The 21,605-nt window shown below is 57.2% G+C and overlaps 1 protein-coding gene across 3 annotated transcripts; it reads left to right on the forward strand.

Annotated features, from left to right (window-relative positions):
* Positions 1–1,482: 1,482 nt before the first annotated feature.
* On the forward strand, positions 1,483–21,480 carry SLC66A2 (solute carrier family 66 member 2). 3 transcript variants are annotated; one of them, XM_090285371.1, is made up of 5 exons: positions 1,483–1,753; positions 6,131–6,264; positions 9,269–9,322; positions 13,618–13,834; positions 19,766–21,480. In XM_090285371.1, the coding sequence occupies exons 1-5, from the start codon at positions 1,551–1,553 to the stop codon at positions 19,971–19,973; spliced, it is 816 nt and encodes a 271-aa protein (XP_090141497.1). In that variant the 5' UTR covers positions 1,483–1,550; the 3' UTR covers positions 19,974–21,480. The 3 variants fall into 3 exon arrangements, with proteins under 3 accessions (XP_090141497.1, XP_090141498.1, XP_090141499.1); XM_090285372.1 differs by lacking the exon at positions 9,269–9,322; XM_090285373.1 differs by lacking the exons at positions 9,269–9,322; positions 13,618–13,834 and having other exon boundaries at positions 19,766–19,889.
* Positions 21,481–21,605: the final 125 nt, after the last annotated feature.

The raw sequence follows: 21,605 nt of genomic DNA on the forward strand, positions 1-21,605 counted from the left end.
ATTAGGAAGGTTGAGAACCACTGTTCTAGAGGCTTTGGGGAGGGGGAGGGGTGGGGCCGAAGTGGCGACGAAGGATCACCTCCTGTTTCTCACCAGCCCTGTCCAGCTCGTATGCTGGGTGCCGTGTTCACGGTCATTTCCCCTGGACGCCGAATTGGGAAAACTCAGAAGTACCTTCCTCAGAAGACTGAGAGCCACCCCGAATTCTTTCCAGCTCCCCCTCTCGCCGGCCCCATCACACCAGGCTTGTTGTGAAGCTGCTTACTGTTAGCGTTCCACAAAACCTGCCAGGTAGGAAGCAGGCAGCCAGATGTGTCCCTGGGGCCGTCTCTCATCCTCCATCCACCAGGCCTGCCCTTTTGGGGTGCTGCGGGTCTGCCGCGGTTGAGGAGAGCCCCAAGGGGCTCCTCTGCACCCAGAATTCTGGGGGCCCTGAGCCCCACCTGCACGGTGTCCGGCACGCAGGGGTGGCTGTCTTCACAGAAGGTCATCCCTGCCCCACCGCCCACCGGGGCCCCGCGCACTCCCAGCCCAGCACCTGCGTCCTGAGCGCGGGGGCTCCCCGCGGTCGGGCACGGCTCAGGAATTCCCATTTGCCTCTCCTGCACCGGGTGCCCTATTGATCCACCTCACAGAACCGTGTGGCTGAGCTGCAGCAGCGACAGCGGACCTGAAGCGTGTGGCCGAGGCCTAGGGTCCAGCTGCGGGCTTTGTCCCCACCCGGTGAAACTCCCAAACTTCTGAATCCTGCTCGGGGGTGTCGCCTGGATGAGGATGGGTCCCGACTCCGCCAGAGAATGACCACGTGCGAGGACCCCTGGAGTCACCTGGGGCTGCTCCCAGGCCCCCACGGGGGGTGACGCCCCGGCCCACATACTCCCGATGGACGAGCGCCAAGTCTACGCGGCCCCGCCCGGGTACACGCGGAGACTGTCCACGCAGGCAGGCAGCCCCGAAGGAGCGGCCCCGCCCGGCAGGCACCCTTCGCGCGGACTGGGCAGCCGAGTAGGGTCCACCCCCACCTGCCCGCGGATCGCGCGCTCTAGGACCCGGAGGCGCCCGCCCCGCCCTCTGTGGGCGGGGCTCTTGCATTGTGATGTCACGGGAGGCGGGGCTCGGGCTCGTCCAGGCAGATTCGGGGACCCGGACGGACGGGAGGGCGGAGCCCGCCGGCTGGTGAGGGCCTGGGCGGGGTCCGCCGTGCGCGTGGGCGCGGGGTGAGGGGCGGGCGCCTTGGGACCGGCCCCGGGACAGAGCCCCGCGCTCCCCGGGCCGCGCGTCTGCGCCTTGTCCCCCAGCGATGCCGGCGCGCGCGCGCAGGGCGCCCTGACCGCGCGTGCCGGAGAGGGGTCCCGCCGCAGCCCTGAGTCCCCGCGTGCCTCCCGGGCGTCTCTGCCTCCGTCTGCTCGAGGCGCCGTCCGCAGCTCTTCACCTCTTCTCTTGCCAGGCTCGGTGGCGGCCATGTGGGGGTGACAGCGCGCGTTCTGGAGCCCGTGGGGACTCGGCCAGGTGGACGTCAGCCGGCCGGCAGGGCGGCACAGGTGTTCGCCATGGACGCACAAGGCTTGGACTGGCTCCTGGTCCCGCTGCACCAGCTGGTGTCGTGGGGGGCGGCCGGAGCCATGGTCTTCGGAGGGGTGGTGCCCTACATCCCGCAGTACAGGGACATCCGGAGGACTCAGAACGCCGAGGGCTTCTCTGCCTACGTGTGTCTGGTGCTCCTGGTGGCCAACATTTTACGGATCCTCTTCTGGTAAGCCAGGGCTCCCTCCTGCGGGGCTGCGCCCGGAGAGCCGGCTTCGGGGCTTTCCAGGGCGGCCGGCGGGGTGGCGGTGGCGGTGCTCCCTGCGCAGTAGCTGCTGGGATGGGCGGGAGGATTTCTCGGGGAAGATGGGGCGCTGGAGTGGGGAGCCTCACTCGTGGTCTCAGGTCTTAGTCTTCGTTCCGTGTCACGCAGGCATTTGTCACATGCGCGTCCTGGCCTTGGCCCCGGGGTGGGTCCCTGACCCCAGGGGGTCTGCGTGGGTCAGGTGGGGGAGAAAACGACGAAGTGGGTGGGAGTAACAAAAAGCGATGACCAGTGGGAAGGACATTTGCTGGCTGGTGGAGCCCTCGGGAGGGGGCAGGGGAGCCCGCCGGAGCAGCGCTGGGGCGCTGTGGGAGGGGCCACCCCTCCAGCCTTCTCGGTGGGGTGCGGGGTTTTGTTTACTTTCCAGTAGGAAGTTGACTTTCTGGAAAATGCTTAAGAGACTATTTTTTCTTGTTCCTCCCAGCCCCACTTCCTCTTTTTATCATTAGCATTCCGGTAAGGAACTTGGCATTAATTTTAACAGTTGCTGAACCCAGACGTGATTGGGCAGGTGAGCGTTCAGAGGAAATGAGGTTTCATAGCCTCACTCTGAGGCCACCCAAACCTGGCCTTTGCTTCCTTCTGGGAGCCCCCGGTCCGCTGTCAGCAGGAAGGCTGCTCTGGGGAGGCCTGCCGCTGTTTGAGTGACCTTTTCTTTTGCTAAGGGATTTTAAGTCCATCTTATCGAGGTATAAAGTTGCCCATTTTAAATATACGGTCCGATGAGTTTTGATGAGCCCCCTGCCCCCGTAATTGCCATCACCATCAAGATGAGTTTCCTGGACCTGCCGCTCTGTCTGCTCCGTTTATCTGCCCAGCCCAGGCAAGGCCGCCCTGACCACCTTCCCTGGGTGTTAGTGTTGCTCCTGTCTGGGGTTTTTTAAGGGTGAGCTGTGAGTGAGTCACATCTTGAGTCTGTCACATGGTGAGCCCACTTATCAGGGAGGGGTCAGTAGGGGCTTAGTTTTGTTTAGCACAAGTTGAAAAGCAGCATTTTAAAGATTCCTCCTTTCCCTTTGGCTGAGGGGACTCTGAAACGGAGCACCTTGCTTCCCTTTTCTAAAGTGGCCTTGTACCCTGGCTGGTGTGGCCCAGTGGATGGAGTGCTGCCTTGCAGATGGGGAGGTCGCCGGTTCAATTCCTGGTCAGGGCACAGACCTGGGTTGTAAGTCAGGTCCCCAGTTGGGGGCATGAGAGGGGCAACCACACAGTGATGTTTCTCTCCCTCTCTTTCGCCTTCCTTCCCCCTCACTAAAAATAAAATCTTAAAAAAATACAATAAAGGTTTTTTTAAAACCTAGATACTTAAAAAATAAATAAATAAAATGGCCTTGAGTCTAAGCTCGGACAGAGGCAATTTGAAATGTAATTGACGCTGTTGTTGACTTAGAGTGGGGGGGGCAGTGAGCCCTTTACTGTGAGACAAGTCTCCCCCCGCAGTGGCGGGAATACCAGAGTTGGGTTCCCTTACAGGGAAGCAGTTCCGTTTAAAGGTCTTTCCTCGCAGTACACTCATCATTCAGAACTGCGAAAAGAAAATAGAATACCTAATCTGCATCTCAGCATCTTGTCTGGAGGAGTCAGAAATTAGACCAGAGTCTTGAAGGTCATCTCATTTAAGTTTGGTGTGTTTGGAGCCACGTTCTCTCGTTGCTGCAGGGCCGGAGCCTTTGAAAGGGTCACAGGGCGGTGGCCTCTGAGGCTCTAACCTTGGTCCACTGGCAAGTCTATTTCTGCACATCCGATCTATTCTTTCCCAGGGAGCCAGCCTCCTGAGCTGTCCTGGGTTGCTTCAGGGGTCCTGGGTCACTTCAGGGGTTCTTTGGTGACCGTGTGAGCGTACAGGGCTGCCCGCAGCCAGCACTCCAGAAGCTGCAGAGATGTGTAGGCTGAAGAGAGGGCTGGCAGAGCACTGGGCCCTTCCTGAGAGTCTCTGGCCAGGGGTGCACATCCCTGCACCTCACAGCAGCAGAAGGGCGGGCCTCTGTTTACAACCTGTCCTAATGTGCACCCTCTGTCCACCTGGTCCAGAGAGCCCCCTGCCCTGAGGGGGAAGCCGATGCTTGCTTACATTCCTCTCGCTCCCCTGCCCCCTTATAGGCTCCATGGGTTAGCAGCCCATTTGCTTTAATAGGTTTTGGAGGGTTTCCCACATGCCAGACACTGAGTGAGATGCTGTGGTTTGCATTTCAGGGGCGCCATGTGTGGGGTGTACCACACACACGGGCGGTGGGTGGTGGGGAGGGAGCACGTGGGCCAGCGGCTGTGGCGGGCTCCAGGGGAGGCAGGAACGGGGTCCACACCAGAACAGGGCTGCAGTTAGGAGCACTGGAGAGTGTGTTTCCCACGGTGGGCTGGGACCGCAGTCCTCAGGGCTCCAGGGGACCTGGGGAGCCCCTTGAGAGATCTGGGTTGCCAGGATATGAGTGGTGCTGCAGGAGGGGCCAACCACACTATGCAAGCACAGGTTTCTGAAACTTGGGGAACTCCTGTCCCCTTATTTCTTATCATCCTTACCATTCTTTTGCAAAACTAGCAGTCAGCAGATCATACTCCATAAAATGTTGATGTACAGGATTTGGCTTCTGTGATATTAGAAGCCAGGATGAGGGCTGAGTGATGACTCGTACCTAATATTTGCAAGTTTGTGATTCTGTAGAGGTGAGGTGGGGGGTGGAGGGCATGGGGTGTGGATGGTGCTGCAGAGCCTGATGCCTTCACGGAGACAGCTCTCAAGCCTATCCCTGTGACAGTGTGAATACACTGTATCAGAGGTGCAGTAACATTGTACTGAAAAATGCAGCAACACTGTATTGGATTCTGGTAACACTGTAGCGAGGATTTAGGAACATTGTATCAGAGATATGGTAACGTTCTCTACCACAGTACTCAGGCTTCACAGAAAAGTAGATACATAGTTTCTCTGCCACTTGAGATTTTTTTCTGTTACTTTGAGAGGCGGAGACGATGTTCCCTGTAGAAACGTTTGCTTGGACGCAGTAGGACATTGCACTCCCCTGCAATGTGTATCTCCCTAGGCGCGAAACAAGTGTCCGCTGCAACCAGGGAGAACCCGCTGCGACTGGCTTCTCTGAGCGGCAGGCCCCGCGCTTGTCTGGCGGGCTGTCCCCTCATCTGTAATTGAAGATGTGTGCCAGCCCACATCCTTGGGCAGGAGAGGAAGAAGTGCTCTCGTGACACCCCGGCCAGCACAGACTGTTTAAGGAAGAAAAAGTTAACTAATCTCATACGTAAAAAATGGTATCTTTCTCTTTTATTTAGCTTTTAAAAATTATTAATGACGTTGAACTCTGTTTCATATTTATTCTGTCCCTTGTGCACTGTTTGTGGAAAGTTGTGCTTTTTGAAATTTTGTGTCCTGCTCAGCCAGCCTGCACCCTAAACTCAGCTGAGGTCTCACTTGTGCTACCCGTCCGTCACTCACGTGGAATGGTCTCATTTTTACTGTGAACATCGAGTTCGTCTAGATTTGATTCTTGGTGTGCTGTGTAAGGAGACGCGTACATGGTATTTCCCTCCCAGTTCCTCTAGTCGCTCACTGTTTCTGTGAACATTTAAAAAATGGAGCTGGCCTTTTGCACATCATGGCCCAAATTACGCATTGTCAGCCTTGTGGCTGGGAATGAGCTTCGTGGGAGGGGTCCCTAACCTGATTTATTTTATTGCGATGCCGGCTGCTCAGCCTGACATGGAACGTTTGCTTGTCCCTGTATTACCTTCACCTGTGGGTGAGTTGACCTCTTGGATCAACTAAGCGGGCATTGGGGACCAGTTCATAAGTGGGACTAGAAATGTCCTCAACCAGCCTCAGGGGTTTATCTGCACATTGCAGAAGAGATGGCTTGAGGCTGTAGGTCACCAGCCAGAGGGTGGGGACTGGGATGAGCAGGAGCCAGAACTGGCAGGCCCCACCCCCACCCCTGTCTGCGCTTCTGGCTAAGAAAGCCCTGGGCACCGCCCCATCTTCCCACAGCACCTCCTCCTCACCCAGACCTGGCTCCTTGGCCCTTGCTCGTCCCCCTCTGTTGGTGGGATGTGGCATTTGGAGAAGCCCCTGAAGTGATTCTGAGGGGGCCGGTCCTGCTGTCCAGGATGGCCCAGCCCCCCTGCACCCAGCTCTGCTCCACCCTGGAGCTTGCAGCCTGGCCGTCACTGGCCACGCTGGACGTGGCTGTCTGGCCCTGGTCAGACCTGGGCAGGGAATGCGGACGGGGCTCCCGGCGCAGGGTGCCCTCCTGACCGTGGTGTCCTCGCCCCCAGGTTTGGAAGGCATTTCGAGTCCCCACTCCTGTGGCAGAGCATCGTCATGATCGTCACCATGCTGCTGATGCTGAAGCTGTGCACTGAGGTCCGCGTGAGCAACGAGCTCAACGTCAGACGCCGCGTCTTTGCAGGTGGGTGACCGCAGCACGGGGTGGCGCCCGGGGGCAGCACGCTTGTCCTGTGTCTGTTGGTGGAACAACAGCCCTTCGGCCCAGGGTCCTCAGAGTGGCACTGTCACCTGTACTAATGTTGGTGTTTTTAGCACGATATGTGACTTTAAACATTTTTTAATGTGAGACAGTCCAAGATAATAGTTTCTTCCGTGGAATTTGGGCGAGTTGTCACCTGATCGGAATGTGTTATTACTCTTGGCTGGGTTCTCGCTGTGTGCAGAGTCCACACTGGACGAGAGGCACGTTCCTGCCGGCTCCTTTCTGTCAGGTCAGCTCAGAAGCAGTTTTGTCTCTGACTTTCTGTGAGGCTGATACATAAAACCATTTCCCCACAGCCAAGTGAAGTGGTACTTTCTCACATGCCTGGTTAAAAATACTCCCAGCCCTGGCTGGTGTCACTCAGTGTACCGAGTGCTGGCCTGTGAACCAAAAGGTCACTGGTTCGATTCCCAGTCAGGGCACAGGCCTAGGTTGCAGGTTTGATCCCTGGTTGGGGGCATGTGAGAGGCAGCTGATCAATGTGTCACTCTTACATTGATGTTTCTCTCCCTCTCTCTCTCCCCTCCCCTCTCTCTGAAAATAAATAAAATCTTTTAAAAAATAAAATACTCCCCAAACCACGAGTGTGTGGGTGCCGGTGAGTTGCCACCTGGGTACACGTGCTGGGCAGCGTGAGCTCATGCCGCTGGAGTTTTTGGCTCATGGAATAGAAGGTGCGTCTTCCTGTCTTTGCCTTCTTCTTTGGCAAAGCTCCTTCTGAGCTGCCCTTCTGCTTGACCATCAGGCTGGTGGGCTTCTTGTACGCAGGGGGGTTGATGCCTTACCTCTGGCGTCTGCTCATTACTGAGTGCGCGACAGCTCTCCCTTGGGTGTTGTCTGCGGTTCTGTGTGCGTTTAATCTCGGGTGTTGCTTAGAGAAGCGTTTTCTCGGAGGGTGTTTGGTTTGGGATGTCTATGGGCGAGGTCTTGCCCGTGAGCAACCCCTCCCTCACTAGCTCCTGTTGGTTCAGTGAGAGGAGCATTTGTTCACTTCAGTCTTGGTGGAAAGTAGGCCAGCCTCCAGCTCTGATGCGTAGCCTGGACCGGTTAGTGTCACTTAAACTATGAAGGTGACCACCCTGTTCCAGGCCTGTTTTGTTCTTTCTCCCTCTTGATGCCATTCTCTCCTCTGTGGATCTGTCCCCGTCCCCCGTTGTGACTCAAGAAATCACCCAGAGCCGGTGCTGATTCTGTCACTGGTCTTGCCTGGGATGCAGGGCACGGCGAATGGGACCCATCATGGGGAGAGGCACCGGGCTCTAAAACTTCTCTGGGACCCAGGCTTCTGCTCCCACAGTGTCTGCCCTTTCTCTGTCCGATCTGTGCTCCTTTTTCTTCGGCACCGACCTCGCGTTGCCGGGGTGGGGGCGTCTCAGTGCCGCCATCAGCACCCAGGAGGGAGGCGAGGCTGTGGGGCCACACAGCGTGCCAGTTCTGTGGCTCTGAAACCTGAGAGCATGGTTGCGACCTTGTCCGAAGAAAATGCGGTGACGCGGGCTGCCAGATATAGCAGGTGCGGGAGCCTCCGGGCTCCCAGGCCTCGGAGACCTAGCGTTTGTGTGGCCTGGCTGACGCCCCGCTGTGCCAGCCCGCGCCGCTTCCCCCGGGATTTGCCCGCTGCTCTCTAGGTTGGCACGGGAGGGCCCTGGGCACCATGAGCAGGGTGATGTGCTTCCCGGGGGACCTCCCTCGTGAAGTGAGGGGGATGGTGGACATTGTGTCATTTCTCTCGATTTCCAGTGTTCTATGTAAAGTCTTCTAAGAGTAGTTCTGTTCCGTTAGCATGGGTGTTCCAGCCCGCACGCGGGAAAGGAAAAGGCTGTTTGCATCTAAACTGCACCTGCCTGGGTTACTCTCCTGCATCCTCCCCTCCCCCACCCCTCCCGTCTCGCTGTTTCGGGACCTTGATCTTCAGACAAGGTGCCAATGAATGGTGAAATTGGTCTAAGTAAAAAAACAGAAGCAAGAGGCTGAGAAAACCCACATGACTCCGATAGTCAAGAGTCCAGAAGATCCCGGGCTGCTGCTGGGAGGAGGCGGGTGAGGACGGCATGCAGTGTGTGTGCTCCCCCTGCCCGCCCCCCACGCTGACCCCAGCCTGGGTCAGCTGCTCTGCCGTTTGCTTTTGGCCGTTGACTGGCCAGTTTTCATTTTTAGGTGGGTCTCCTTTGCCTGGGGCAGATGACCCAGACTTTGATCCCGCCTCTGCTTTGTGTTCACAGTGATTCATTGGAGTCTCACCCTTCTGTTCAACCACCTCCCACGTGGGACCCCACCTGCGGGGGCCCCACCTGAGGGTGCTCTGCTCCAGCTGCGTCTCCCTTGGTCTTGAGCTGCTCTCCTGGGCAGTGCACAGTGGGGAGGTCTCAGGTCGGACAGCTTCTGAGGGTGGGGTGGGGAGCAAGGGGCCCGGGGATGGGATCATCACCACCCCTGTCAGGGGCTGCTGGGCTGGGTCGCCTTGCTGGGCTGCAACGTTGTCCCCGACCTTCTCACCGTCATGTGTTGAACCAGCGCTCTGGGAGAGTCCCCTGAAAGCAGCTTAGGGCAGCAGCCTCTGCGGAGTTTGACCCTGGGGCAGACTTGCTGCTGACCTCTGGGGGGTGGAAGTAGAATCCGCTGACATAGGAAGCCACCTCTGGCCTCAGCAGTCAAGTGAAAATGTGGACTTTTCATTTTTGGCCCAGAATTTCCTCCCCCTCTTCTAAGCACTTATTTTGGAAGAGGGTAGGTTCAGAGAACAATTGTTCAAAGGTGGATGTCCCAATGCACAGAAACCAAAATCTGTGCTCTTTTCTGTTTAAACCGTTTTCACAAAGGAAATGCAGAGAAGGCTGAGAGAGACGGCTGCTTATCTGTGTTAAAACCTGTCTGTTTTGTCTTTCCTTCCTTCCTGTTTCTCTCTCTCCCATTTTAAATGTAGCCGCAGAGAATAAGGATGAGGAAACCAAAGCCCCCCCCAGGCGCTCCTATCTGGGTATGTACCACCTGCATGGTCATCTCACGTCAGCGCTGTCCCTCTCTGTCGTCACTGCCATCTGTGCTGCATCTTCACCATGCATGTGACTCGCTTTACCAAGGTGGCCACAGCTTCCACAGACTAACCAGCCCGTAGCTGCTGTTTTCGAGCATGAAGTCGCTCCCAGACACCTGCCCATTGTCTGTCTGTGTGTGGCTCAGTGAGAGAGAGAAGGAAGGAAAAAAGAAATGATCAGAGAACTTTTAAAACTCTTTTGCTAAATTTATTCTAAAGTATTTTTTTCTTTTTGATGCTATGCTAAATGGAATTGTCTTCTTAACTGCATTGAAGATTGTCCACTGCTACTTTTTAGAAATAAAATAAATTTTTGCACAGTGATCTCGTATCCTGCAGCTTTGATGAACTCATTTATTTGATCTCATGGCTTTTCAGTGGATACCTGAGGATTTTCTATATACAAGATTATGTCATCTGCAAATAGTTTTACTTCTTCCTTTCCAGTCTGGTTGCTTTCTGTTTCTTTTTCTTGCTAGAAGTGATCTGATCTTACCCAGAGGCATTTAGTCTTTCTCCATTGAGAAAGATGGATTTGATGGGGTTAAGCAAACACCCTCTATTCTGAGTTTGTTGAGTATTTTTATCATAAAAGCATGTTGATATTTGTCACATGCTTTTCTGTGTCTGTTGAGATGACCACATGGTTTCCGTCCTTTATTCCATATTATACTATATTGTATGGGTTGATTTTTGGATGTTGTACTAACCTTTCATTTTTGGGATAAATCCCATTGGTCAAGATGTATAATCCTTTTTATAAATTGCTAGATTCTGTTTGCTAGTAATATGTTGAGGATTTTTGTGCTCATAGTCATGAGAGATACTGATCTTTATTTTTCCTTTTGATGACTTCGGTTTTAGTATCAGGATAGTACTGGCCTTATGAAATAAGTTGGGAATAGGAAGTGTTCTCTCCTATTTTTTTTCTTGAGGAGCTTGTGAAGGATTGGTATCAATTTTTATTAAAATTTTTTTAATTGAAATATGACATGCAACATCGTGTAAATTAAGGTACATGTTAATTGTATACACTTACATGTTGTAATATAATTGTCATTGTAGCAATAAGTAGCACCTATATCATGTTACACATTTCTTTCTAGTGGAATAATTAATTTTAGTCTCTAAGCAAGTTGTCTGCTCACTGTAGTAATGTTGTCTAAGTTTGTGGTACTGTACGTGATCTCTCTGGGGCTTATTAACTGCTTATTGCACATTTATCAGTTCTTTAAATGTGGGTGGAATTACCCAGTGACGGCCTCCGGGGGTGGGCTTCTTTTTGTGGGAAGTGTTCCAATTACTAACGCGGCCTCATAGTGTAAGTCCATTCAGTTTTTCAGTTGCTTCCTGAGTTAGTTTTTATAGTTTTTGTCTTGGAATTTGTCCACTTAACCCAAGTTGTCGGACTTGTTGGGTTACAGTTGTTCTTTGTGTCCCCTGTGCTCTTCTTCAGTTCTGGAAGGCCGGTGGTGACGGTCTCTCCTTCACGGTTGACTTCAGTCTTTGAGGCTCCTCTTGTTCTCTCTGCTTTTCTTTTGGTTACTCCAGCTTCATGTTTCTCAATTTTACTGATTATTTTCCCCCAACTTTGGTGTTGTTGACTTTGTCTTTTGTGTTTCTACGGTGGCGACTGGATGCTGATGACCCCCGAATACTTCCTCTCTTTCCTAAAAGCGGGGCCTTGCGCTCTGTAACCCTTGAATGTCCCAGCCGCAGAGTAGCCTACACGTCGCTGCCGCCACCTCGTGTTCTCTCCTAACAGGAGGGGATCTGGTCACATCTGCCCTTGCATTTCCTCCTTCTCAGGAGCAGCTCCCGACCCAGGCTCCCGAGGGTCAATTCCAGACCCATCGTCCTGGGTCCTGAGGCAGCTTTCCTGTCCCCAGGGCCTCTGGCCGGGCACCCCATCCTGGGCACTACTGCCTCCGGCTCCCACCTTTTCCCGCTTGTGACTGATCCGTGTCTGGGAAGCACTTTGGAAGGATCTACAGCTCCATCTTCAGATTCCCGCCACATTCCCGTGTTCAGTGTCAGCAGCCAGGACGCAGGGCTGCCGGCTTCATGCAGTGAAGAGACCTGCTTGTTCTGACCCTCTGGCTGCTCTGCAGGTGCGTCCTGCCACCTCGGATGGATGCAGCCCCTTCCCCTCGCTTTTCCCTTAGTGCCTGATCGGGGGGCTTTCCCCGGCTGCTGCTTTCGAAGGTGATTTTGGGGGTCCCAGGGTCCTGACCATAGAAGAGACCCTGTCCATGCTGGCCCCGCCTGCCCTCGCGTTAGTTAATTTCTGCGGCTGTGGCAGCGCTTTTGCCAGACCCTCCAGCTCCTCTGGCTGCGGCCGCTTCAGCTGCTAACTAGGAGGGTCACCTGTCTCCCTCCCCCTGCCGGTTTGAACATGCAGAAGGGGACATGGGCGTCCTTTGCAGGTGCTGCCTGCCCAGGGGGTGAATGCAGTCACGGGCCCCTCAGGGCCCTGCCCCCTGCAGGTCTGCTGTGACCTTACCCTTCGGCACTGCTGGCCTCCCTCCTGTCCCCTGCACCCGGCATTGCACTTCCGCTCGATTCCCCAGAGCAGTGGTTCTGTCCTGCTGCCTGCGCCTCACCGTCACAGTTCCTCACGGTTTATCCGGGTCTGGAGTCAGCTCCCACGGTGGCCTGTGTGGCGTGTAGGTTCAGGGTGGGGGTGGGGTCACCTCCGTGCTGGCCCAGGCTGTCGGGGCTGCTGCCTGGAGCCTGGTGGCGAGTTCCTCCTCATTCCCCGACTCGCACAGGAGGGGTGGGTTCTGGGGGGCAGGCTGGTTCATATGCTGGCACAGGGCTCTCTGTCCCCTTGCCTCGCATCACAGAGACGAGTGCCACAGCCACCACATGAGGCATGAGGTCGCGGTGACAGTTATGGGAGGCCCTCTCCTCCTCTCTCGGGTGTGACCCTGATTGAGGGAGCTGCTGGCTGCGCTGGTTACCAACTGTCCTGCCCTAATGATTGGTCCCAGTCCCAAGAGGCAGCGTTGCCACGGGCCTGGTGCACAAGCCCTTCCCGGGGCACTGGGGCATCTGGTCGGGGTGGGGGGCCACACACAGCTTTTGTGAGAGGACGAGAGAGGAGAGCGGCCACCAGTGGCCTGAGCGCTCTGCACTCGGAGCCCCTCCTGGCGTGTGGGGTCTTGAGAGAACAAGGACCCCCGAGGATGGCCTCGCCTGCAGAAGTGGGGCACGTGAGGCCCCATGGCTATTCGTGTGGTCACCACAGGCTCACACCCCTGTCTCCAGCAGGTTTTTATTGTTACCATGGCCACCGCGAGCTGCCACTGTGGGGGTTGGGGGTTCAGCCCCTCCTCCGCGGGACCAAGGCCTGGGCCTGGCAGGGGGCCTGGTTCTCGCTGCGTCGGGAACAGGAAGGCTTTGCCTGAACTGACGGGGACCGGCCACATGGGGGTGCTGGCGGGCTGCCTGGTCTGGAGCTCAGCGGTTGTGTAACCCTTATCAGTGGGGTGCCGCCTGGAGCCGCCTGGAAACCACCCGGGAGGCCGGGAGCTCCTGCGGCTCGGGGTTCTCCTCTGCTCCTGCCCAAGGACAGCCAGGGCGCTCTGTCGCCCAGGTCAGCCGGGGTCCTCGGTTCACCAGCTCTGACACCCAGCTGCTGTTCTGGGGGACGGGCTGTGTTGTCCTCCCGCCCCTCGCTCTGCAGGGTCACATGACTGCCAGGGAGCCCACGCCTGTCCACATGCCTCACAGCGGCCGTGGAGTGTGCGTGAGGATCCTGGTCGAGCACTGTGTGAATCGTGTGACAGTGTTACCTCCACGGGGCCCCTGAGCAGGGCAGGTGCTGCTCTCCTGAGGTCAGGGTCACACAGCTGGCCAGGGGCACCATCCCCTGGCCGTCTGCCCTCAGACCTGCAGGGGCAATGCGGCACCCTGTGCGTCCCCCCGGCAGCTGTGCAGGGGACGTGTGGGTGTTCTCACCCAGCAAAGAGACCCCAGAGGCTCTGGAACGATCCAACTGTGCTGGCTGCCAGTGCCCCGCTGGGATGAGCTGGGGGGCAGCCCCCTTGACCCCAACTTAACAGCTGCAGGAGTTCAGTCTCCCTCACCAGCACCTTGGCCAAGAGCAGTGGGAGGCTCACAGTTCACATCGGCTTCTTCATGTTGACCTTGACCTCTGCACCCAGTTCACATCCCTCTCCTCACGCTGACCTTGGCCTGGCGTCTGGCTCACGTCTCTCCCCCTCTCGCCCTAGATTTCGACCCTCACCATTTCTGGCACTGGAGCAGCTTCGGGGACTACCTGCAGTGCGTGCTGGCCTTCACGGGCGTCGCAGGCTACGTCACCTACCTGTCGCTCGACTCGGCTCTGTTTGTGGAGACCCTGGGCTTCCTGGCCGTGCTGACCGAGGCCATGCTGGGCGTGCCGCAGCTGTACCGCAACCACTGCCACCGGTCCACGGAGGGCATGAGGTGGGTGGCCACGCGCTCCTGTGGCTGTCCTCGTCGGCACTAGGAGCACACACACTCGCGAGAAGTCAGATGCGTACAAATCAGGCTGCTTTATTTTCAGTGACTTCTGTGAAAGAGCCAGTTAGAGAGCAGCTCAGGCCTGAACACATCGGCGCATTGACCCTTTGACGCGTGAGCATTGTGTTTGTGTGTGGCTGGCGAGGAGAAGCTGCGCCCCTCTCGTGAGCAGAAGGCGGGTCATGGGGTTGAGAGCTGTTCCTTCTGTGGGGGGAGGAGCTGGTGTGCAACGGCAGGTGTGCAGCGCTGGGCCCCGGGGACACAGTCCAGCGTGTGTTGGATTAAATTCACACCAAAGTATTTCATTTGCTTGTGAGCAACCGTAACTGATACTGCATTTCAAACAACATCTTCCGTATGTTTGCTGGCGTATAGAAAGGCAGCGATCCTGTGTGTTTACCTGTAGCCAGTCGTTAGTCGACCCCACCTTCCGGAACGCTGAAGCCTCCTCCTCCCCTGGTGTGACGCGCGCTTTGTTTCTGTGCGGAAAGTGTGCGCGTGCAGAGGCGCGTGTCTGCAGCTGTCTCGCAGGCTGGCCTTCTGCTCTCCTCTTATTATTATTTTTATTGGTGGACGTGCATTTATTGCCATTTTATTCTTTTAACTGTGTTGCTCTGTTTTTGTCCATTCTCCTTCTTCTTAAAGCAGGCCCTTTAGCAGTTCTTGTGATACTGGTTTGGTGGCCACAAACTCCTTTAGCTTTTTTCTTGTCTGGGAAATTCCTCTTTTTAATTTTGGATGAGTGTGTCCACAACCTCCGGATGCATCCCTGCCCAGGTGCCCAGATGTTTTAATCTGGTGTCTTACCCGCTTGGCTGAGGCCTTGAAGGCAGGGATGATATCCCAGTTCATTGTCTCCCTGTCGCCTGATGAGGTATTTGGAAAATTATAGCAGCTCAGTAAATAGTTATTGAATGAACAAATGAAGAAATGAAATGCTTGGATCTCTAAATCACCTGAGTCAACTTTGCGAAACAGGAGAACAGCTGGGGAGTGTTTATGAACACGGAGGCTCTGCGAATGTGGGCACCTGGCTGATTGTCCGAATTCTTGAAGAATCAGTAGCAAGGGAGGCCTCGGAGACAGGTGCCACCCAGTCCAGCCCGCTGGCGGTCCAATCGGCTCTGCAGGGGCCACTAGTGAGCTGGAGTCCTTAAGGCGGTTTGACGTTGCAGTCAACACCGGCAGCTCCTGCGGCGCACCTGAAGCCAAGCTGTATTGACTCCGTCTTTCCCTTGGACCCTTCAGCTGCGAAGAGAGGGGGGGTCTGCTGCATGGGCAACAGCAGACCCTCCATATCACCCTGCCCAGGCTCTGTAGCTTCAGCTTCACTGGAGAGGACACTCCAGCGTCATCGCAAGATGTCGATTCAACACAGGAGGAGACAGATACCGTGTCACTCCCGAGTCGGACTGCACAACCATTCTCGGCGGTGCAGATAGACTCTTAAGAAGCTACACCATCGTCTCTCGAGACGGACGGCTGCCGACGACGACGACATGTGCGCCACATGGGCACATGGACACTCATGTGTGCACAAGTGTGCATGCACACATGTTTTTCTGCCTTGGAGCAACTGCCAGAGATATTTTAAATGATTTCCCTTTAAAAAAAGGGTTAAGTGACCCTGGCTGCTGTGGCTCAGTGGACTGAGCGTCGGCCTGCAAGCCAAGTGTCACTGGTTCGATTCCCAGTCAGGGCACGTGACTCGGTTGCACGTCAGGTCCCCAGTTGGGGGCGCGTGAGAGGCAACCACACAGTGATGTTTCTCTCCCTCTCTTTCTCCTTTCCCCTCTCTCTAAAAAATAAACAAATAAATTATTTTGAAAAAACTTTAAAAAATTTTAAAAAAGGATTAAGTGATTGTTGGTTTTGAACCAGCAATAAAGTGATGAGGCTTTTGAAGTGACTTTACTAATGAGCCTGGGAAACTCTGGAAGGCAGGCTCTGTAGGAATGTTTGCCGCCTCCTTTCTCCACGTGTTGTAGATTTAGGGCTGTTCCCCAGCACGTAGTTATGGGAGAGCCCGGGGCGGTGAAATTGCAGGGGCGTGGCTGGCGCGGGAGGGGTGTGGATGACGTGGGGCGGGGCGTGGACAGCGTGGGAGGTGTGTGCAGGTTGCGCTGGGCACACAGGAGAGCGCCCTCGGCATCCAGACGAGCATTGGAGCGCCGGGCACCCACAGCAGCGCTGGGAGGAGTGGCTGCCTGGGTCTGTGTGCGGGGCACGCGTCCCGGCGCCATGACATAGGTCAGGCGTGTAGGCCACCTGCGCGGCGGGGCTGGGCAGAATTCGAATCCCCTCCCTGAGGCCGCCCTGCCCGGCCGAGCCAGACGCTCAGCGCTCCCGTCTGACGGCGCATCCTGACACCGCTGTGCCTGGGCTCGCTCAGCAGTGCCCTGAACCCTGGAGGTGACGCTTGGAGTCTGGGCTGCTGGACGGGGAGCAGGCCTCCCAGGGGCCATGCTGCCTCACCTCTCTGTCCCCAGACGTCGATGTTTGTGCCTTTTTGACACAAAACAGGCCAGGTGGCTGTGGGCAGGGGTGCTCCGCACATGTGTGGTTGAAGGCGTGTGGGTGCATGTGCACACATACTGCACACACACACAGTCGGCCAGTCTGCAGCCCAGCAGAGTTCCACAGGAGCGCTGGAACTCTTTACAAAATAACTTTACTGAGAGACAGCTTGCCGCATAGCACCCACTGTAAGTGCACAATTCGGTGGAACTAGTATTTCCAGAGTTGTGCGGCCATCATTGCAGACTAATTTTAGGGCCTTTTTCTCGCCCCAAAGTCTTGTGTCCATTGGGGGGTCACACCTCATTTGCCTCACACCCTCTTCCCCGGCCCTGGGGCCCACACCCTGCCCGTGTGGTCTGTCTGCTCCAGACGCATCAGCGGCCGGAAGCACGGTCTCTGGCCTTGGTCTGCGGCCCCAGTTTGCGTACTGACATCCACGTCAGCAATGCGCTCCTTCCCGAGGTTGAGGGAAATTCCGCGGTACGTCCGGACGGCCGCACCGTGTCTCCGTCTTTAGTGATGGACGTCAGAGTGTGTCTGTCTGTCTGTCGGCCATTGTGACAAATGGGATTGTCTACAGGTTCCTGTGTGGACATGTGTGTTTTTTTCTCTTGGGATACACCTGGGCACAGAACCTCTGGGTCACACAGTCACTGTGGTCACTCGTGGGACTGCAGCCTGGTGCCCCCTGAGCTGTGGGCGGGGGCTCTGCTTTCTCCACACCCTCACCAACTTCGTCACCGTTTGTCCCACTACAGCGGGGGGGTGGGGCACTCACGGTTTTGCATTTTCCTTTGCATTTCCCCCATGACCAATGATGCTGAGTGTCTTTTCGTGTGATTACTGGACATCTGTACATCTTTTTTGGAGAAGAGTCTGTTCAGGTCTTTTGCCTGTTTTAAAACTTGTTTTTTTTTGTCTTTTTATTATGAGTTGCTGAGGTCCTTACATTTTCTGGACACCAGAACCTTGTCAGGGGTGATTTGCCACTACGTTCTCCCCTTCTGGAGATCGTCTGTGCGCCTCTGGATGTCCTCCTTTGCAGCGCCAAAGGCTTTAGTTTTGATGAAGTCACATGGAGATTTTGATGCTTGTGCTTTTGGTGATTCCCAAGAACCCCTCATCTCACCTTGGCCACAGAGGCCACCTCTGGGATGTGTGTGGGCGGATCTTGAATTGTGGGCGTGCTCCTGATGGGTGGGGAGGCTGGGAAAGTCTCGGCCCCTGTGTGGGGTGTGCGTGGCGGGCTCCTGCAGAGAAGTCAGGACAGCGGCAGGTATCCGGGTTTCGTCCCCGGGGCTCTGGTCTGCGAGGGGCTTTGCTGGCTGCTGGACAGGCCATGGATGAGCTCAGAGGTATTTTAGGAATAGTGATCTGGCAGCCAACGTGGGGAGGCAAAATGCCGGAGCCAAGAATGAAGTCATGGGGGCAAGGATTAAAATGGTGGGGGAGAGGAGGGTCAGGTATGGGACATGGCAGCTGGAGTCGGGGACAGCATGAGGGGAGCTGGAAAAGGGCGTCCAGTGCCCTGGCCACCGGTCTGTGCTGGGAGAGCGAAGCCTGGGCCTGGGAGCTGACAGTATCCCGTCCCCCTCACACTGCCCCCTCTGTATGGTTCTCTGTGCTCGGGGTGGGCTCCCCACTCTGCCCAAGCTTCCCCCCGTGGCTGGGACTCCCGCCCCCAGGATGAGGCCAGAGCCAGCCACTTGAAGTGGCCAAGCCCTGGACTTAGTGTCTGTTAGGACACCTGGGCGTGCAGGGTAGCCAGAGCAGAGCCTCTGCGACCTGCCCGCCCACCTGCCCTCCCATGCCGTCCTTGAAAGCAGGGGTTGCGTGACACCCTGTGTCGGGAAGAGCGGAACCCATGGCTTGTTAGAAGTCCCTCTTTCTCCATCTGTGACTGGCTGCTGGGTCATGTCCTCCTGGAACCCTTGCGCAGGCGGCTGGTCGCGGGGCCTCGGCAAGGCTGCTGGGTTCCTGGCTCCATGCCGCAGCCGAGGGCCAAGGCCAGGTGAGGCATCTGGGCAGCTAAAAACGTCCCTGAGCGTCAGGCAGGGCCCAGCTCTAGCGATGACCTCATGTCTTCCCTTGCGGGTGATGTGTGCACCTGTGTTTTCGGGGCCCAGAGGCACCGCCTGGCTCTAGGCAGCGGCCCCAGGACAGTGACAGGTGGCCCTGGGCCCCCAGCTCTGTGCTGTGCTGCCCTCGTCCCTCCCACCCCTTGAGAAGCACTAGCTATGTGCCCCTGGGTGAGTCACTAAGCCTGTCTGCGCCTCAGTTTCCTCCATGAAGAGGGAGCCACGCAGCGCACGTGTGTGAGGGTGCCAGGGCACGGGCTGCCTTTTCCATGGGACCCTTGGTTCTGGTTCTTAAACAAACCAGGCCCCAAGCTGCACTGTCAGCACTGGCTTAGGTCACAGCGTGTCCCTGATGGTCTGACCAGGGTGGCGGCTCGGGCTCTCGGGAACTGGGAGTCCAGGGCCCGCTTGTGTTTGCACTGGTGGGACAAGCTCCCCTGCCCCTCCCCCACGGTACCCCAGCATTCAAGTGGCCCCGCTGCCCCCTGGGCTCCCTGGTGCCACACACATGTAACCAGATGTGTGGGCCCAACTTTGGGGAAAGTTACAAGCTGGAGTCAGCTGGAGACCCAAGCAGAGAGAACGCGAATGCGTGTGTGTGGATGCTTCCAGAGCAAACCTCCCCAGGAACAAAGTATGTCGCTGTGCGGGCCAGGTTCAGCCCACCTGCAGTTGGGGAAGTGGGTCTAAGCCAAGCGTCTGAGGCGTCAGGAGTGTGTTTCCATGGAGGAGAACGCTGTAGTAGCAGGTCGTGGTGGGGACTGCATGTCACGCTCCCGTCCCTGACTCCGATGTCACCCTGGACAACGCAGATGGGAGGGGCAGGTGCTGCGTGGCTCCTCCTAGTGTGTCTGCCACCACACTCTGGGGTTATTCCATGACTTCCTACCACAGCTATGGACCCTGTGCAGGCTGGGGGTCTGTGGGCCGGGGCAGAGGAGCTTGGGATGAGAGGGCCCCCCTTTCCATGCTAGGCTTGTCTTGCAGCTCCCAAGGCACCACCAGGCCAGAGCCAGGACCTCAAGGCCAGTCCCAGGGGCCCCTGTGGCCGAGGGCCGCTCTCCCAAAGTGAAAATTCTTGGCGCTGCTTCCCCCAGAGCAGGTGGTGGTCTTCCCGCCCCCGCCTCCCCAGGGGCGTCTGCAGCTGGGAAGGACGGGCCACTGCGAGGTCGTGGGTCCTCCAGCTGAGGGGCCTTCCTGTCCCTGTGGCTGCCACGGGAGGACGGGAGGGACCGGCCGGCCCGCAGGCCCCTGACCCTGGCTTGTGTCTCCGCAGCATCAAGATGGTGCTCATGTGGACGAGCGGCGACACCTTCAAGACAGCGTACTTCCTGCTGAACGGCGCGCCGTTGCAGTTCTCCGTGTGCGGCCTGCTGCAGGTGCTGGTGGACCTGGCCATCCTGGCGCAGGCCTACGCCTTCGCCCGCCACGCCCCGAAGCCCGCCCCCCACACAGTGCACCCCACCAGTGCCAAGGCCCTCTGAGGCGGCCGCGAGAACGAGGACAGGGGGCTGCTGGCTGCAGGCACCAGCCAGTCACCTGTCCTCCTGCGTGGGCCCCTGGGCCGTGGTGGGTGGGGGCCCGGGTGCCGGGCCTGCGCTCACTTGCTGGAGGACAGCGCAGCAAGCGTCACCCCAGCCCCCTGGGACTGCAGTTGTTTTCCAGGTGATGGAAAAGCAGGTCTCACTCCCACTTGCTCTCAGAGCACTGGGGGGCCTGGGAGACACCCACAAGCCAGGAAGCGGCGGAGCAGGACGCTGCAGGAGGGGACGGGCCATCAGGAGGCCCAGAGGGGCCTCAGCCTGATGTGACCTGTGACCCCAGCCCGGCCCCAGGCACAGAATGAGAGACGGCCTGGGAGAGCAGGGCCCGTGGCCAGAGCAGCTGAGGAGGGACACGCTGCTGGACGGTGTGTGGCGAGGGGACCCGGGCACAGAGCGTGCTGCTCGGTCCTGCGGTCATGTGGAAGGGAAGCTACAGCAGTGCACGTGACATGTGTCCTGGTCTCTTTGGCTGGAGTGGCCTTGTCTGGGCCACTTTCAGCATGGCCACCTCACAGGACCTGGGACTCAACCCTTGCCCTTGGCTCGACTCAGGCCTGGAGGCCTCGTTATTACACTGGCCTCTTTCTGCTGGGGGGGAGGGGGACAGCCCACGTTGGTGCCAGCTGGGCACTGGCCAAAGCAAGCTCAGGGGTGTTTGAGCCAAAACCTGGAGTTCTTCTCAAGTCCTTGAGGGCATTTTGGGGTGCAGGCAGCCCAGGTGGGCTCCTGGGGGCCAGGCTGGGCTGGCTGCACGTGTGGTATTTCCCCTTTGTCCTGGGAAGGGCACACACCTGCACCCTCTTCCAGGACAGGGACATGCTGAGCAGCCCCGCACCCCACACTCTGAGCTCGTGGACCTGAAGTGACCTTCCAGGGCATTGGGTGGCACGGCGCAGGCGTCCCTGCCCACCCTCTCCTGCCTGCACAGTTCTCCACGTGTGCTGCGTGTGGCTGAGGTGGGGCTGCGGTCTGACACTGGTCACCAGTACCTGTCCGCCTTTCAGGATTCCTCGGGCATCTCAGCTGGGCCAGCCCTGCCCCAGCTCGCAGGCCCCCGACGGCCATGGGTCCCAGATGCGTCTGTGTGGCGTCCCTTCTGCTTGTGGGGGGCGGGGGGGCGGCTCTCTGTGCATGGTTGGCACTGACTGTGACCAGAGCTCTCGCAGTGGCTGCGGTGGCCAGTGAGGAGCATTGGAAGTCATGTCCCCCTCCTGAGTTTTCCTCAGAAGCTCCTGAACTTTTGAGTGAGGCTCCTGCTGAGTTCTTTGGCCTGTAAGATGCTTTAAAAACATTTATTTAAAAAATGAAGGGAGATGTCTGTAGCAGTAATTGCCTCTGAATTAAAATATCCCTGATTACAGTGGTGACCGAATGTGCCCATGTGTGGAAGTGCTCAGGGTTCTGTCAACACAGTGACTTAAATCAATAAACTGCTCGAGGACCCTGTGTGGCGTCGTGAATGGAGTCCAAGGGGGCCCAGGGACCAGCAGACAGTCGGTCCCATGTTCCTGTGTCACCACGAGGGTTTCCGTGGAAGGACCAGCCCCAGGCACAGGAATGTGCACAGAAGTG

This window comes from Furipterus horrens, unplaced genomic scaffold, assembly GCF_987537825.1.
Source record: "Furipterus horrens unplaced genomic scaffold, mFurHor1.1.pri manual_scaffold_8, whole genome shotgun sequence".
Lineage (NCBI taxonomy): Eukaryota > Metazoa > Chordata > Mammalia > Chiroptera > Furipteridae > Furipterus > Furipterus horrens.

Coding starts and splice junctions, on each gene's coding strand:
- SLC66A2 (XM_090285371.1), top strand. CDS start 1,551: ATGGACGCACAAGGCTTGGACTGGCTCCTGGTCCCGCTGCACCAGCTG. Junction 6,265..9,268: donor CAGACGCCGCGTCTTTGCAG/GTGGGTGACCGC, acceptor TTTTAAATGTAG/CCGCAGAGAATAAGGATGAG. Junction 9,323..13,617: donor CCCCAGGCGCTCCTATCTGG/GTATGTACCACC, acceptor CTCTCGCCCTAG/ATTTCGACCCTCACCATTTC.